The sequence below is a fragment of the Ursus arctos genome, unplaced genomic scaffold (assembly GCF_023065955.2).
Source record: "Ursus arctos isolate Adak ecotype North America unplaced genomic scaffold, UrsArc2.0 scaffold_4, whole genome shotgun sequence".
NCBI classification, from domain to species: domain Eukaryota; kingdom Metazoa; phylum Chordata; class Mammalia; order Carnivora; family Ursidae; genus Ursus; species Ursus arctos.
In genome coordinates this window covers 88,739,027-88,756,405 of record NW_026623056.1, presented here as the reverse complement: position 1 = coordinate 88,756,405, position 17,379 = coordinate 88,739,027, and the positions used below count along the sequence as shown (strand labels likewise).

Sequence of the window (17,379 nt, the reverse complement as noted above, 5' to 3'; positions counted from 1 at the left end):
TGTGTAGAATTAGTTTGTCTTAGAATCTTTATCCGGATCCTCTGGATGCCTGGCATATACCTAGCTCAGAAAATTATTCAAATAAAAATGAAACCAGAATTAAATGATTCCAGTTATGTAAAATGCTCAAATACTTGAGAAAAATGGATCTGGGATTAAAGCCATATTTTGGTTAGATAAAACTAACAGGCGATTCCTTTTTATCTACGGGTTCATGTGTTTTTGACTAAAGGTGTTGGAATTCAAACTTGAAGGACATTCTTCAGGCAGAGCTGATGCGGCCTCCACAGAGGCACCATGGCATTGCCTTCTCTTGGAGGTTCTAGGGCAATTATTTCAGAACTCCTACTGGGTATCCTAAAGTAGTTCAACAGAGAATATCTGAAATGAAACCAAGAATTTAGGGCTTTTATGATGCTGAAGATACATTCTCACAAGTCTGCTCCTGTTCTAAGTGGCAGTTGTCCTTGCAGATTAGAAAGTATGCCAGGTGGCACACTACTCAGGACTTGCTTTTGTGGATAAGGAAATGGGAGTTTCTATCCATGTCAAGAGCATGTAGTATCCCTGATGAGAATCACTTAAAGTTGTTTACTTTTTTAGTAATGTAATTTTTAAATTTACTGTTTAGGAATATGTTATTGAGGAATTGTTAAGTAGTAGTAAAATCTTGTGTTACAAGGTTTTTGCATTTACACGAAATTTCACTCATTTTTGAGAATCTGTTCCTAGAGACAGAGAACCCAGTACAAAAATGAGAACATGTATGCATGATCAGAAACTCCTAAAGCAAACATGGTGCCTGAGAATGTTCTCCGCAGATGTGCTGCTGTAGCTGCAAATAAAATAAAAATAAGAGTAATCACACGATTTCAGGACCAGAAAATGTCTGGATTAGGAAGAGCAGCAGAAAGCTGCCGCATCGAAATGCTTCTGCTGCAGCTAAGAAAAAATTACTGAGTGTTTATAAAGAGGATGATACAACCATAAATTCTGACAGTGAAAAAGAGCTAGAAGATATTAATAGCAAAATGCTTTTTTTCAGGCGGTTCAGATCCTGGAAAGCAAAAGCACAATAGTGACTATGGAAATGTAGAAACGGGACGAGGGGCCACAAGTAAACCGTCAGTTGCATGCTGCTCCCAGCTCTAAAGTTAATCCCTTGTTGGCACCTTTTTGAGGAATTTTCTAAAAGCCATAATTGAGCAGGTCACAGTGGGAGGAAGCCTTCCTTCCAGTAAGCCCTTGTACAGATACCCACTACAGAGAATCTGAGGGGGAAGTAGACGGTGGAGCCTGTAGCCGAGAGGTGGAAAGAAGAGACAAGTGGCCTGTCCTAAGATTGTTCCTTTTCAGAAAGGAAGGGCCTTGAAGAAATCTCTTGATTCCTTAGGAGAAGAAAATAATGGGAAGTGTACAGGGTCTGAAGCAAAAATGTCAAGGACTGAAAAAAAAATGTCAAAATTGCAACCTGATGCTCATTTTAAGGGTTCTGCATCAGAGAATAAAAATTCAGACCGGGGTGACTAACATAATATAATAAAAAATTATTAAAAAAATAAAATTAAAATAAAAATATTAAAAAAAAAATTCAGACCGGCATGGCTAATGGTGTCATTACTGCAGGAAGAGGAAACAAAAAGTAGGCACATTTCAGGAGACGTGCCACTGAGCCTATCTGACTTTTGAGAGAAGCAAATACTTTCATAAGCTCCAGTCCCTAAAATTCACCACCTGCAAAGTCAAAAACAACTTACACTAGAAGGACCTGGGGATTCAATGATGCGGACGTTGATAATCGAGTTCTGAAGCAGAGTGTGGGAAACAGGCAGTTTGCGAAAACCCACTAATGTTTTGTTTATAGTACTGGGATTCATACTGAATGGTGACCACTTGATATGACTAATTCAGGGAATATATATTTTTCTACGAAGGCTATGAATGTGACTATCCCATCTTATTTTCCTCATTTTTACTTGCACATCACAGCATTTACAGAGATGCCAAAATGTGCCTCATTATGAGGCAAGGTCTTAGTTTTAACCAGTTAGAAAATAAAGGTATAGGTAAAGATCAAAACGGTCATATTTTTGGATGATACAGTGACATCCTCTTATGTTTCTCTACAGCACCTTAGAAATTAGTACTTTATGAACACTTTGAGCCAATTAATTACAGTCTCATCACAACAAACTTTAATGACGGCATGTGTGGGCTTTTTCATTGTGGCCTTTGTTAGGATTAGAAAATCTGATCTTGATAAAGAATTCTTTGCCGTGAGGTTTTAATTTGTCAACAGGTATTTGTTGAAATTAAGACCACCAGATTAAATGAATGCACTATTGAACCTTTTTAACATAGTAACATGCTATTGGAAAAATGAGTTGTTAGAAGCAAGTTGTTTTCCCATTTAAAAATATCTGTGAATATTAATATATGATTTGCATGTGTAAATCTGAAAAAGTAAAATACAGAAACCCAAGGGTTTCTATTCTTTTATTAAAAGACTAATGTAATACATATATTTCGGTTATACAGATAGACCCAAGTGTCTAGATTACTTGAGAAATTTGTTTGTGGTTGCATGTCTGCTTAAAAAAAAACTTGTTTTTTTTTTTTCTTTAGCATAAGTCAGAATATTTCTAACCTACAGAGTCTGTGTCCTTTGCTCTGTTTATAGTATACTTTCATCTGAAATACTGATACCAGTATCTTGTTACTAGTACAGGTGAGAAAAGGAAGAATTCCTAATAAACTGCTAATATTTTTAGGCGCATGGGGTTTGATTTTTGATTGCTAATGAAACGTTTAAACCTATTTCCACTCCCATATTTACCCTTAATTTTATAGAAATTTCTCATTGGGGCTGTTACATCATCAACAAATACCATAAAATGAAAATATTTAAGTCTCAGTTAAGACTTTTTAATGCAAAATTTCTTATCAATTTCAGTGTAATCAAAGAATTTGTTTTGAATTTACAATGTTCTGTGATGGGGTTCATTTCCATCAGTACTTGAGGAGGTTATCACCAGCCTTCTTTCATAAGGGAATCTCTGCTGGTTTAGAATTTAAATTGAACGTCTATTTGCCTTTTTTTGAAGTGCTTGGCCTAAATTTATTGTAACTGCATGAAATAAGCATTTGTTTAAAACTTAACATTATTGTAAAACTCTCACTGAAATGTACGCAGAATTTAAATCACGGCCAAATGTATTATTATTACCCTACTCATAATTTTAATCAGCTTTCTAGAAATGATTTCTTCATAATGCAACTGTGAAATCAAATCGCGGTAAATTTTACTGGTAAAAATTACAAGTTACTTTATTCGACAAAAGGACTAAGACAAAGTGATAGCCAAACATACTTTTTATTCTGCAATTCAGTCATTCTATAAAACAATCCAGTTTAAAAATATCACACTGGCAGTCCTGCTAATAACTACCCGCAAAGTTTCCCAAGCGCTCACTGGATAGCAATGTGGTCACGCTGCTTATACTTAAATGTTCAAATTTTGCTTCAAATCCCAAACTTTTTCATTTTGCAGTAATATGTAAAACTGCTAAAACGGATTTAATGTACACGCTTCTGTTGATACTATTTCTCCACATCTGAAAACAAGGTATTTCCGGCAGCTTTCTGAGATTCTTTTGAATAGCTCAAGAGGTTCTGCCTGGCCCCAAGTTAGCACTTTGGTATTGATGGGCAGTGTTCCAAAATGTAAACGTCATCTACTTTCAGTACAAGTACACGCAGGTAATTGGATTTTTACATTTCACGGCAATGCCGGACATCGCCCTGTAACGGGGCACAGCTGTCCCTCCCTCCCGCTCCCAGTGCTCCGCCATCTCGGTCTTCAGCGCGTTCGAACGAAGAGAACCGATTCCAGAACTACTGCATACTTTGCTTAGTAATGAAAGGCTATTTAAGGAGAAAATAAATTTTGTATGGGAAACGGCCACGTTTTAAAAAAGAAGTAACTATTTTTGCATTCTCATAAACTCTTTCAGATCGGCTTGACAATTATCAGCTTTTGAAATGTGAATTCTTATTGCCGAAGTAAAAGTCGCATTTTATACCACCACGAAGCGCTGTATTTCTTCTCCACCCCCTACCCCACCCCGGTCCGCAGCACCGCCCCCCTCCAGCCCCCCACCCCCCGCCGATGGAGATGGGGAACGTACACCGGGTGAAGGAAGTCAGGCGAGCGGGGCCGGTTTCTCCCGGGAGCCGGCGGCCGAGCCCCGCTCCTCTCCTCCGTGCGTCTCCTGCCGGACAGGACGCCCCGCCCCCTGCTGGCCTCTCTAGCCCGCAGTCATCCGACCTCTCGGTGTCCCCGCGGGCTCAGGCTCCAGGACAAGACGCTCGGGATTGGCGCGGCTGCAGGGGCCCGGCGCGCGTGCGCGGGGGCGTGGCGTGAGGGCGGGGCTCAGGGGCGCCGGGGCGGTGCAGGGGGCGTGGCGGTGCGAGTCTGAGGGCGGGGGCGCATGCGCCGTTTGGGGCGCAGGTCCTGCCGTGACGGGGGGCAGGATAGCATGGCGGCCACGTTCTTCGGCGAGGTGGTGAGAGCGCCGTGCCGAGCCGGGACGGAGGACCAAGAGGAGGAGGAGGAGGGAAGGAGGGAGACGGCCGAGGACAGGGAGGTCCGGCGGCAGCTGGCGCGGAAGAGGTGAGGTCCGGTCCACGGGGGTGGGCTGGCGCTGGCCTGCGGCGGCCTCGGTGGCGTGGGTGCCGCCAGGGCTTCCTTTGCGGGGACTTGGGGGCCGTCCTGCGCACTCGTAACGGGTTCCCGGGCGGCCGTCGTGTGCTTGGTGCGTGGACGTAAGACAGCTCTCTTAAAGCCCTTTTATCCTGCGCCCCGCTCTTCCGTTAGCCTCGGTGCCCGTAGCAGGTTGATAACCTGTCTCTTTAAAAAGATTGGAGCAGATAGTAAAATGACCCTTCACTCCTACCCAGTCATGTAGATTCAGCAATTGTGACGATTTCGACGCATGTATTTTATCTCCCACCACCTCTGAGCCCGAGTGACCGCGGCCTTTCACCTCTCCATTTTTCAGAATGCACATCAGACGGTGGAGGCATTTTCTTGAATATACTCTTAAAACCCCTAACAAAATTAATGATTTTTGATACCATTTAATAGCCAGTGCAGGACCAAACTTACTCAGGAGTCTCAAACAGGACGTTTTACGGTGAGTTTGTGTAAATCAGAATCCTGACAAGGTCCACACGCTACTAAAGACTTTGTGTCTCTCTTGAGATGCCTGTCATTTAGAGCAGCCCCTCCTTCTCACCCCTGCTGAGATTCGTGGTTCTGTAGGGTGTCCCACACTCTCAGTTTGTCTGATTTAACCTGTGTGTCCATTACCTTGGATTTTCTGTAGATGGATGTTCCTTTTGGAGGCGTGGTCAGATGCAAGTTCAATATTTTGCTGGCAGGAAGGTGGTGCTTGCCATTTCTTATTGCACACTACCCAGTTGTGCTGCTTTGGGGGGTGCTAAGATTGATCAGTGGGTCAGGTGGATAGCCTGATCTCCGTTGTGGAGTTCTCCATGAATTTTGCATCAGATGGTTTTATCTGTTAGTTATTGTTGCCTGAATCTGTTGTTCCCTCTAGATGATAATTACATTCTTTATGAAATTAAAACCTGCATATTACTTATTACAAAATCATGTCTCTAGTATCCTTTTTCTCATAATACGGTACTAATTAAGTTGCTTTAGTTTTGCCTTTTGTTTCTTGTGTTAGGGAGGTGCGGCTCTTTCGAAGACAAACAAAAAAATCTTTGGAAGTTTCTCTGCTGGAAAAATATCCTTGCTCCAAATTCATAATTGCTATAGGAAATAATGCAGTAGGTGAGTAGAAATGTGCTAGATTGGTCGTTTTGTTGAAAGAACAAAATCCGGGGGAGGTGGGTGGGGAGATGGGGTACCTGGGTGATAGGCATTAAGGAGGGTATGTGAGGTACTGAGCACTGGGTGTTGTATGCAAGTGATGAATCACTGGCTCTACCTGTGAAACTAATAATATACTTTATGTTAATTAATTGAATTTAAATAAAAAATTTAAAAAGAAGAAAAACCAAAATCCCTTGTTACTTATTTCTTTCCGTCATACCTCAAATGTCTGTTACTTTTATAGAAAAAGTCACAGCAGAGTAACTTTGAGCAAAATCTGTGCCTGCTCATGTGATAGTCTTTTTTTTTTTTTTTTTTAAGATTTTATTTATTTATTCGACAGAGATAGAGACAGCCAGCGAGAGAGGGAACACAAGCAGGGGGAGTGGGAGAGGAAGAAGCAGGCTCATAGCGGAGGAGCCTGATGTGGGGCTCGATCCCATAACACCGGGATCACGCCCTGAGCTGAAGGCAGACGCTTAACCGCTGTGCCACCCAGGCGCCCCGTGATACTGTCTTTTGGATAAACTTTAAGACGTAAAGGAATTGTGCTTTGGTTCGGGAAGTTGCAAATCCCAGGAACTGGGTTTATGGTGTGTTCAGGGAGCCGCATTTCCTCAGACTCCTGGGCCTATTTGGGCCAGACTTGGAGGGACAGCGGTGGCATGTGTACATGGCCCCCTTGGGGCAGTGGTTCTTTGAATTAACAGGCTCCTTTGAGAACAGGACGAGAGCTCTAAAAATCATAGTGATGGTCGCTAACATTTTTGAGCTCTCAAGTTTGCAGGTCTGTACATACTTGAGCCCATTTGATAGGTTAAGGTGAGAACAGTGCTGAGTTCAGCTAGGACAGCATACGCGTATGCCAACCTGTGTGATTTTAGCTGGTGCACAGGCTCTGGGGGCGAGCGTTGGGAATCTCCAGTGAAGTCGATCCCTTGCCCTGTCAGGTAGTTCTTGCTTGCAGGACATAGTATGTGGTAAATAACCATTGACTCATTTATACAAAGTTCTCCCGGCCTACGATTTTCCCGCAAGTTTTACCTTGTGAGAGTGTGGTAGAGCCCAGCAGTAAACCCGTGTTCTCAGTTCCTGCCTCGGATACCATCTGTACTTAGGCCGTGGCCTTTAACTTCTTGAGGCCTCAGTTTCCTTTTCTGGAAAATGGCGGTGTAAGGTCAGTAGTCTTAATGGCTCCTGTAGCTCTCAAATTCTAGAGTAACTTGAAATCATTTTTGATTGTAGAAAATGCAGCTTGCAGAACCAGGCACTAACTGACGTGAACTGTTTTTCACAGCGTTTTTGTCGTCATTCGTTATGAATTCAGGAGTCTGGGAAGAAGTTGGCTGTGCTAAACTCTGGAATGAATGGTGTAGAACAACGGACACTACACATCTGTCCCCGGCAGAGGCCTTTTGTGTGTTTTATCATCTGAAATCAAATCCCTCGGTGCGTAGGACTTGGATGCTTCAGAGGGAGCCATTTAGCTATCATTCATGTGGTGTTCATTTGAATTTCACATTTCTTTTTATCTGCTTTTGGGCGGAGCAGTTGCACCTGCAGACAGTACTGGCAGCCTCTGTTATTTATATGAATATTAACGTGGTGTACACAGTGTATTGATAAAGTTCTAGAAAATTCTGAAATAACTTTGTTAGGAAAAAAAACATAGACATTAGACATTCACACCTTGCTCTCATTCAAAAAATTATTTCAGCTGATAACTCTAAATGTGCAAACATGTGTTCACTCTGTGAAAGCGGGGAGTCCTCCTTTGTGGCAGGATACCCAGGATTTAGCAAATGCCTGGTACGTGCTAGAAACTCAGTTAATATTTGTTGAACAAATGAATGCTTTATGCATTTTGAGCATAATTCTCTTGACATCGAGCTTTTACCCTAGCCTGATTTGTCCTGATTTTTTAGTCCTAAAAGTCATTCTGTAGCTGATCCGGAGATTTCCTTGTGTCCTGTGCATTTGAATCCGAATCCTGGGTCCATTCAGAGTACACAGCATAGTGGGTGATTTGAAAGTCAGGCAGATGATTTGGCCAGGCAGGCGATGTGCGTCCCCACCTGCTTGTCTGACAGTGCCATTCCCCAGCTGCTGAGCTCTTGATCACAGGCCAGCACAGGGGTTCAAACAACGCAGGAAGCCACTAAGTCCCTAATATTATAATGTGGCTTATTTCAAAAGGTAAGGACCAAATGTTAGCCTTGTAAACTGTAAAGCTTGATTTTTTAATACTTCTGGTTTGGTTTTTTAACATCTAACCCAAAGTTACTCAAGTTTACATAAGGATTTTTATGCACATCCAGCATTTATAGGAAAGAATGAAACTAAGCATGTTTTTGATCTGATCTTTAGTTGGAAAGATTGTACTTTAGATTGTGAAGGTCTGATAAGAGAAATTTCTGTCACCTCGTCTAGTGGTACCGTGTATTAGTTAGATATCTCTTGATTGTGCACAACCTACGTGTGTAGTTAATTACGCGTCCAGTCTTTTTCTTTTCCCCCATTGCCATGTACCTTTTTTCCCTTCTGTACTTCCTTTGGGTAATTAAATGTTAGCATTTCTGGCTGTGTTTTAACAGAAGACATTTTTGAGTTCTGTGGATAAAATCATTCCATGAGCATTAATAATCAGGAATCCATCCTTTTATGGCATTGTGGCATTACAAATTATTTCACTTTGAGCATATGGGTTGGAACTTGGTTTAGAAAATAATACTATCTTCAGAGGCCGCAGCACCGCTTCACAGTGCCATTTGGGCTGCGATGCTATCAGGCTGGCGTCCACTCTGATGGAACCTAGGGTCTGTATAATGCGTATGTTGTATAGTGTTTACATTTGTTTTGTGTCTGGTCTTCCCAGTGTGTGACCCCCCAGAAGGGCAGCAGGGCTGGTGTCTTTCCTGTGTCATAAAGAAGATTCTGGTAGCGTTTACTGGTAGTATCTTCGGTGTCTGCTATGCAAACTCTTGTGGTCACTCCATTAATGTGTACTTTATTCTCATGTTAACTGCCAGTAGTGGTTTGAGTCCTAACTTTTAAAGATAAATAAGCCGATAGCAAATTCATAAAACAGGTGTTATCTAAAGGTTATATTAGGATGCAAATGGTACACATAAGGTGGAAGTTCAGAGTGTGTGTAAACTTCCCTTGACCTGACAAAAAACTTGGACTGTGATTTTCCAGGTCCTCCTCTGTCAGTGCAGTTGCTATGTTGCTGAAGACCAGCAGTATCAGTGGCTGGAAAAGGTAAGCAAGGAATGAAGACTGGTGGGTGAGCTCCTTTTTTTTTTTAAGGGTTCTGTATCCTAACACTTGAGCCTACACAGCAAGATACTGAAGCAGGGAAGTATTTGTTTTTTTCTTAAACATATCATAGGAATTTGTTACAGAATATAAAGAATAAAAGAACTCATTTAACAGATGTCATCAGCATATAGGTCAGAGAAGCATAAAACAGTTGGATTCTTCCCATCTGCCATATTGTTACGTTTGAAAGAAAAACAAGCTACTCACATGAAACAGAACAGGGTTATGGCCCAGGGTGCAAAACAGCAGTGCTGACCATGCAGGCTGGCGACGTGGGCGGGATGTGGGCTGGCGATGGCTCAGGGCTGTGAGGCAGGAAACAGGTGTGATCTGTATTCAGGGAGTTGGCACTCGGCTGCGACTTGCTCCAAATTCCAAAATATTGATGTCCATTTGTCTTGGAATTAGGATGGCTTAATTGAGGCTTCATTTTGTGGGAAAATTGTGCACGTTATGTGCCCAATACAACATTTTTCAGTGAAGAATTTAGGAGTTTTAGAGAATAATCATAATTTTGGCAGTTGCATATTATTAAGATTTTGTATTTGTTTGAGAGAGAGAGAGAGAGCATGAGCGGGGTGGGGGAAGGCAGAGGGCAAAGCAGACTCCCTACTGAGCTGGGAGTCTGGTGTGGGGCTCAGTCTGGGGACCTAGAGATCACAACCTGAGCCGAAGGCAGGTGTTTAACCATCTGAGCCACCCAGGCGCCCCAGGTGCATATTATTTTTAAACGAAGTAGGTCTCATATATGTATCTTAGCAACATTTCAGCTTAAATCTTAAGTATGTTTTAGTTTAGGTATTAAAATTAAATTCATCAGAAGTAAGAAATGTGGTGTACACCTGTTTTAAACCAGATTGGCATACTCGGAAACATTTATTAAAAGTTATTAAATACACTTCCTTAAATGAGGAGTTATTCAAGAAGGTCTGTGGCCCTTCTCACGATCATATACGTGATTTTGTCTTACATGCCAATGTGTATTTTTCTAGGGAGAGTTCTTAGCTTTCCTCTGATCTCAAAGGGTAAGAAACTTTGCTGTTCATCTGTGTTTGTTCTTTTTTAAAAGATTTTATTTAGGGGGGTCCCTCGGTGGCTCAGTTGGTTAAGCGTCTGCCTTCAGCTCAGGTCATAGTCTTGGGGTCCTAGGGTCTAGCCCCGAGTCGGACTCCCTGCTCAGCAGGGAGCCTGCTTCACCCTCTCCATCTGCCCTTCCCTCCTGTTTGTGCCTTCTCTCTTTACAAAAAAAAAAAAACACAAAGATTTTATTTATTTGAGAGAGAGAGTGTGCGTGCACGTGTGCACAAGCAGGGGACGTGGCAGGCAGAGGGAGAAGCAGCCTCCCTGCTGAGCAGAGAGCCGGACTCGGGGCTTGATCCCAGGACCCTGGATGACCTGAGCCAGAGGCAGACGCTTAACTGACTGAGCCATCCAGGTGCTCTAATTTGTGTTTTTTTAATTTAATAGGATGACTGTTATGTCAAAAATATTTTATTATTTTTGTACTATGGGACAGCTTTTCTGTTCCAGACCTTTAAGCTTTTTAATTAATATATATATATATTTTTTGCCTTAGCGACACTCTTTACGTCCCCCTGCTCTCTGGTTCATGTCAGCCACAAAATCCTGATAAACATATCCAGTCTAACAGAGTGGTCAGGTGTGAATTCAGTCTATGGGTGTTGTAGGGAGGTTGATAAATTAGGCCTTGTGAGTGATGTTGTATTTCTTAAATGGGATGTACTTGCTGATGTTAATTAACTATTTTGTGTTTATTTACAAAGCTGTGAGATGATGAAATTAGTCTTACAAATCATTAATGATGTGTAAAATCTTTAGTTCTATTGTTATTACTGGAAATAGCCATTTTCTTCTTTTTGTAAAATATTTCCCAACAAGGTAGAGTGGCCTAAAGTCTACTTAGGGTTAGGGTTAGGGTTAGGGTTAGGGTTAAAAGAAAAAAAATAGCTGCTTTTTTTTTTCTTAAAAAAAATAGCTGCTTTTTTTTTTATTATATTATGTTAGTCACCATACAATAGCTGCTCTTTTTGTTTATGTCACCATAGATTTTAAAAGCTGAAAAGGGTCCTTGGAACTTCATGAAATACACACTGAGGAGAAAGTAAAGGTCTAGAGTGATTGAAACGTGCCTACAAGCAAAATAACTTAAAAAGTGAATTTAAGAAATATTGCAGTGATAAAACACTATTAGGAATGCACCTTGTAGCTTAGAAACATCTTGATTCAAGTGTTCTTGAACACATCAACACATGGATTAGAGAAGGGGGATCACTTCCTTTTGCTGGTACACTGCTAGTCTGAATGTAGCTTGCAAGTGAAGTGGTGTTCTTAGAAATATCTGTACGAAAAGAGATCTCAAGGTCAAGCAGCTGCTTTACCCTGGAAGCCAGTCCTGCTGTTTTCACAGCTGCTCTGCCCCGGTTTCTTCCTGATGTCGTTGACGCCACACTGCAGCCTCCTTAGGTGGGTAGTATGTCCTCAGTTCACAGCTGAGGAAAGTTACTTAGAAAAGGACAGCAGGGGCGCCTGGGTGGCTCAGTCGTTAAGCATCTGCCTTCAGCTCAGGGCGTGACCCCAGGATCCTGGGATCCAGCCCCATGTTGGGCTCCCTGCTTAGTGGGGAGCCTGCTTCTTCCTCTCCCACTCCCCTTGCTTGTGTTCCCTCTCTCGCTGGCTGTCTCTTTGTCAAATAAATAAATAAAATCTTAAAAAAAAAAAAAAAAGACAGCAAGCCAGAAAGTGATAGAACCAAGACCAAACCCAGGTCAGGGGACAGCAAATGTGTTCTCTTTTCCATTGGGCACTTCCACCTCTCCAGGGGGGATATTATTGTGAATGGTGTTAGAGAAAGAGCTAGAGGAGTATTTTTGTTCTGTAACAAAATTATGTGCGTATTTTAATTTGAGGTCAGTTTTGCCCTAGGTCTTTGGCTCTTGTGCAAGGAAGAATATGCAAGTAACTGTTCTCACATGTCGACATGTTACTGACTATAAAACTTCAGAATCTACTAGCAGCCTTCATTCTCCTTTCCTGAAAGCCCTAAAAACACAGAATTTCAAAGAGCCTCCATGCTGTCCATTACTGGAGCAACCAAATATTGTACACGATCTTCCTGCAGCAGGTGACACTAAAATTTGTAACACTGACAGTATATCTTCTTAGTGCTTTATTGGTTATCAGTTATTAGTTTGACTATTAAGGTCTTTTTAAGGTAGTTTGTTAATGGTGATTGATACCAATATATTGTTGTTAATCTTTAAAATCTGTTGTTGCTAGTATGTTGTATTTGGTTTGAGTTTTAACATTGTCCACACACAGTTATGATGCGAGAGCAGCTCAGAGTTCTTAACTGTTAGGTTGCAGAGTTGCTCTCTTTCTTTTTGGTCTGTGATAACATCATGCAAGCTGATGTTAGGTGAAAATTGTTGGTGCATGAAAGTTGATAAAGTATGTTTTAATTGTCAAGATAGACCAAAAAAATTGTCAAGATAGAAGTTTCCAGATCCTGAATCTGGAGTTTTTTTATATTTTAGTTTTTATTTCTGTTTAATTATACCCTAGCATCACATCAAGATGAGATTGTCACTTACTTTTTTGGTAGCCAATATGTTATATAATTGTTATTTGTTAATAAGTAAGTTTTTTCCCCTTAAATGTGAAGTTTACTGGAATAAATAGCTAATTTATTATATTCAGCAGAATTTTAATCTTGTAGTTACTTATGGCGTGTCTCAGTATATTCAGGAAATGCAAAATAAGCAATATTTGCAAAAGCAAGAAATTACTTAGTGAAAATAAATTGGCTTTGAAAGAATATGCATTATAAGTGGTTTGATATGGCAGTAAACACTTTAAGGAAAGCAACAGACAACTACTTTTAAAAGTAGCCTTTGTTATTTAGAGGTGTTTAGTTTAAAAATCATACAGTAGAAGACGTAAATGGTTTTTTTCCTTGTATTATTCATAGTTCTGAGTTACTGTCAAGTGTGGAAGATTCCTGCAGTTCTCTACTTGTGTTATACTGATGTGATGAAGTTAGACCTAATCACAGTTGAAGCTTTTAAGCCTATCCTTTCTTCCAGAAGCTTGAAAGGTTTGGTGAAGGTAAGGTTTTAGCTCATTGACTTAATACCTGAGTTATAATGAACTTAATAACAAACGGTAAATTTATGGTACTGATTTAAAACGTAAGGAATGCTTAAAGATCTTTTTTTCTCAAAGCTTTCTAATCTGGCACTGTGAATTGGATTGTGACCCTCTCTTTTAGATGTACTTCTGTAACTGTTCATGCTTTTTCATGGTAGATCAGTGCAGTGCACTGATATGAATCCCAGATGGCTGTGAGGAAGATGGTTTGACTGTTCAGGAAGTTTCTGTAACTAATTCATTTGGAAGGTTGTAATATTTAAGAAGGCATTTTTTGAGCACAGCATGGATCAAATTATCAATGTGTATTCACTGAATTTTGCACGGGACTGGCTATGTGAAGGCAAGATAAACCTGTTTCCTGCTCTCCGTGTGTGGTTGTCCCTGGGCTCTTTCCCCAGAAAAATTCATATTGGAACATGAACACAAAAAGTTTTGCCTGTGATTTCAGGTAGTGTAGGAACTCCTGTCCTTTCCCTAAGAGATTTGCTGAAAGTGCATGTGCCCTCGGTGAGAACTTCGCTCGTACAAGGAAGAGACAACAGCGTTCCACAGTGGGAGTCCTGTTTTATTCTAGAACGACCGTTAGTGTTAAGACACCTTTTCTGGTCAGTTCTTTTGGAGTTAGCTCATTGCACTTGTCTCATTAAATTAGTTTGCTTGCTAGATAGCTCCGTGGGAATGGACCCCGATTTTCCATTGTGGTATCCCCAGGTCGTCATGTCCCTGGCATATAGGAGAATGCATTCCCAGCCACTTGTTGAATTAGAGTAAAACTTAAACCTAAGTTCGTGTAATTCAAGCATGATTTCAAATTAGCTGGAGTCCTGGATAAGCTTTCTGGCCAGCGCAGTTGGTTTATAGGTAGCGCAGAGGACGGACTAATCGTTTGCTTGTGGGGTTCGCTGATGGGCTCTTCCCGCGGCATCGGGAGCCGGCCCGTGTATGCGTTGCCCCGGCGTGGCCCCGCGCTCGGCTCCGGCCGCTCCAGCCGCTCCAGAAGTGCCGGCGCTCGCGCTGGGAACTGCAAAGTCGCGTGGAGCCCGAGTGGACCCGCTGCTTTTCGGAGGATTCACCGAAGGGGAAACTGAGATCCCTTCTCCGAAGCTGTTCATTTCTTTGTGAACGTACTGACGGCGGAGGGTGCCGTGGCCCTGGGAGGAGTGCGGTTGTCTCTCTCACGGGGGCGGTCGTGGCCGTGCTGAGTTCACTAGTCTCTTGTCTGGCGTGCGGGCAGCCACGTGGGATTCTCTTGAGCGCCCCGGAGCCGCGCGAGCGCCACGGCCTGGAGGTGGCGGGGCCACTGTCGTGCCAGCAGGGCGGAGGGAGCGCCCCGGGGCGGGGGTCCTCCGAGGAGAGGGGGCGGCCGCGGTGAGGGGGTCCTCCGAGGAGAGGGGGCAGCCGCGGTGGGGGGAGGGTCCTCCGAGGAGAGGGGGGCGAGCCGGGTCTGAGAGGGAAGCGGGAGTGGGCAGCCTCGGATCCGGCGCATGCGGAGCTGGGGGGGGGGCGGAGGTGCAGAGGAGCCGGCGCGGAGCGAGGCCGGCCTGCAGGGTCCCTCCCGCTGGCGGTCTGGGTCTCGGGCGGTCCGCGGAGGCCGTGAGCGACACCTGACAGTCTTGGGCAAAGGGAGGACAGGCTCAGATGTTTATCTGCTTAAACACACGACGCGCTGAAGCGCTGAGACGCTCGGCTCTGTTTACCTCCCCAAAGAGGAGACGCAGGGCAGGGCCTGTTCTTTGTCCGTCGTTCTGTCTCCGTCCTGCGAGTGCAGGGGCTGGAGTGTGTACGTTGTTTCTAAGTGAATTCTCCATCCCGCGGCACTGACGACTTTCTTCTCTTCTTCCAGAATATTCCCCAGAGCACAGAGATACTGAAGAAATTGATGACAACAAATGAGATTCAGAGTAACATCTATACATGATTCCAAAGATAGTTTTATAAAGTGTATTACCCATACATTCCTTCAAGGGAGCAGTGTGTGTGGTTTTGTTGTTTTTTTTTCCCCAAGGGGTTATGCGGGTGTACAAACAGAATAAACTTATTTTAAATTCATTGTAGTTTTAGTTCCTTTTTTATGGTGGTACTCTTGACAACCGAGATAAGCCAGATGTTTTTCTTTATCCAGTAGGTGGGAGTATTGTTTTATTTGACTATTTTATAGTAATACAGTTAAAATTTTAAGAAGCTACAGGTAACAGGTTTTAGTAATACCTACGTAGAGTTACTGCAGTGCAGCAGTTCTGTGTGATATCCGAAAGTTGATTTGTTGGTGATTATTTATTTTATTTTATTTATAAGAGATAGAGCGTGAGCTGGGGGAGGAGGGCAGGGGTAGAGGGAGGGGGAGAAGCAGCCTCCCCACGGTGAGCATTGATCCCAACCCCAAGGCTTGATCCCAGGACCCCAGGATCATGACCTGAACAGGACAGACACGTAACTGACTGACCCACCCAGGTGTCCCTGTTGGTTATTCTTAATATGTAAAAAGTTTGTATTTTATGGGTTCTCCAGGTTTTGTTGTGGGTAAAAATTGATCAGGTAGCAAAGTTATGCATTTGCTCAAAATGAAATAAAAAGAAATGTGTATTTCATCACTTTTCAGTGATCTCTGCCAGGCAGGCTCTTTTCGCAGACTTTTCCGGGCCCTGGTGCAGGGTTAGCTAGGGCCGTAGCTGTAGCGGCTGTTGTTGCTAGAATGTGACCTGAGTCATGAGCTTGAAGTAGCCACCCTGCTACAGAAAACCACACCCTACACTCTGTCAGTGAAAATAAATTTTACAGTGGTGAAGTTGAGGAACGCTGCTTATCTCTTTCTTTATAAGTTATGGAATCCTTTGTATATTACAGATTTATTATTACTATTATTTTATTTAAATTCTAGTTAGTTGACATATAGTTCAATATTGGTCTCAGAAGTAGAATTGAGTGGTTCATCGTTTACGTATAACACCCAGTGCTCATCACAAGTGCCCTCTGTAATGCCCATCCCCCATCCACCTGTATATTACGGATGGAGAAAACGTACTTGCATCTTTTTTTTTTTTCTTAATGATTTTTTATTATATTATGTTAGTCACCATACAGTACATCCCCGGTTTCCGATGTAAAGTTCGATGATTCATTCGTTGCATACAACACCCAGTGCACCATGTAATACGTGCCCTCCTCACTACCCATCACCGGCCTATCCCATTCCCCCACCCCCTCCCCTCTGAAGCCCTCAGTTTGTTTCTCAGAGTCCATAGTCTCTCATGCTTCATTCCCCCTTCTGATTACCCCCCCTTTCTTAATCCCTTTCTTCCCCTACCGATCTTCCTAGTTCTTATGTTCCATAGATGAGAGAAATCATATGATAGTTGTCTTTCTCTGCTTGACTTATTTCACTTAGCATTATCTCCTCCAGTGCCGTCCATGTTGTAGCAAATGTTGAGAACTCGTTCTTTCTGATACGTACTTGCATCTTCTAGACTGAGTTTGCTTACTGTTCTGGACAGTGTTTGGAGGTGGGGTGAGGACACTCTGCCCTCCCCTTCTTGAGTGTCAGAAGTCTTGTGCACGGCACATGTGAACATGCTTTGATGATAGAAATTGAAGCATTCTTGTTGCAGAAATGTCTGCATCCATTCAGAAATGTGTTTGCAGAGCCCTGTGGTGACTTTGGAGTCTAGTCTGGAGCTCGAGCTTTCTCTTGTACTGAGGGTTAGTGTGGTCACAGGAAGAGCGACCTTGGAAAAGAGCAACTCTCAGGCTGACCCTTACAGGCCGAGTGGCCCCTGGAGTCCCAGTTTCCTCATTTGTACACGGCAGGTAGGAAAAGGAAATTAATGAATTAATATTAAGTGTGCAGTAAATGTTTCTTACCTCAGGTTCCACAATCGATCTGCTTATGTGGTTGGGTGGTTTTAAGTATAAAAATACAAAAATGCTTTCGATGAACAGGAGAGTGTCCACGGCCCTGTGTACATCCACCCCAAAGAGCCCGACTTCCC

The 17,379-nt window shown here is 42.8% G+C and overlaps 1 protein-coding gene and 1 long non-coding RNA gene across 4 annotated transcripts in view; one reads left to right on the top strand and one right to left on the bottom strand.

Annotated features, from left to right (window-relative positions):
• Positions 1–3,359: 3,359 nt before the first annotated feature.
• Positions 3,360–4,280, bottom strand: LOC130542650 (uncharacterized). The gene is made up of 2 exons (XR_008957349.1): positions 4,188–4,280; positions 3,360–3,924 (listed from the first exon to the last, which is right to left on the bottom strand). It is a non-coding gene; the product is annotated as an uncharacterized LOC130542650 (long non-coding RNA).
• Positions 4,281–4,484: 204 nt separating this feature from the next.
• The window catches only part of PSMG1 (proteasome assembly chaperone 1), a 28,014-nt gene continuing 15,119 nt past the window's right edge, over positions 4,485–17,379 (top strand). Inside the window, exons 1-7 of one of the 3 annotated variants that reach the window (XM_026502414.4) lie at positions 4,485–4,672; positions 5,754–5,860; positions 7,200–7,351; positions 9,101–9,163; positions 12,167–12,365; positions 13,212–13,348; positions 15,237–15,442. In XM_026502414.4, coding sequence (XP_026358199.2) covers positions 4,491–4,672; positions 5,754–5,860; positions 7,200–7,351; positions 9,101–9,163; positions 12,167–12,365; positions 13,212–13,348; positions 15,237–15,311 — 915 coding nt within the window. In that variant the 5' untranslated portion in view covers positions 4,485–4,490 and the 3' untranslated portion in view covers positions 15,312–15,442. Of the gene's footprint in view, positions 4,673–5,753; positions 5,861–7,199; positions 7,352–9,100; positions 9,164–12,166; positions 12,366–13,211; positions 13,349–15,236; positions 15,443–17,379 lie in introns of those variants that run through there. The other 2 variants (XM_026502495.4, XM_057306689.1) reach the window with 2 other exon arrangements.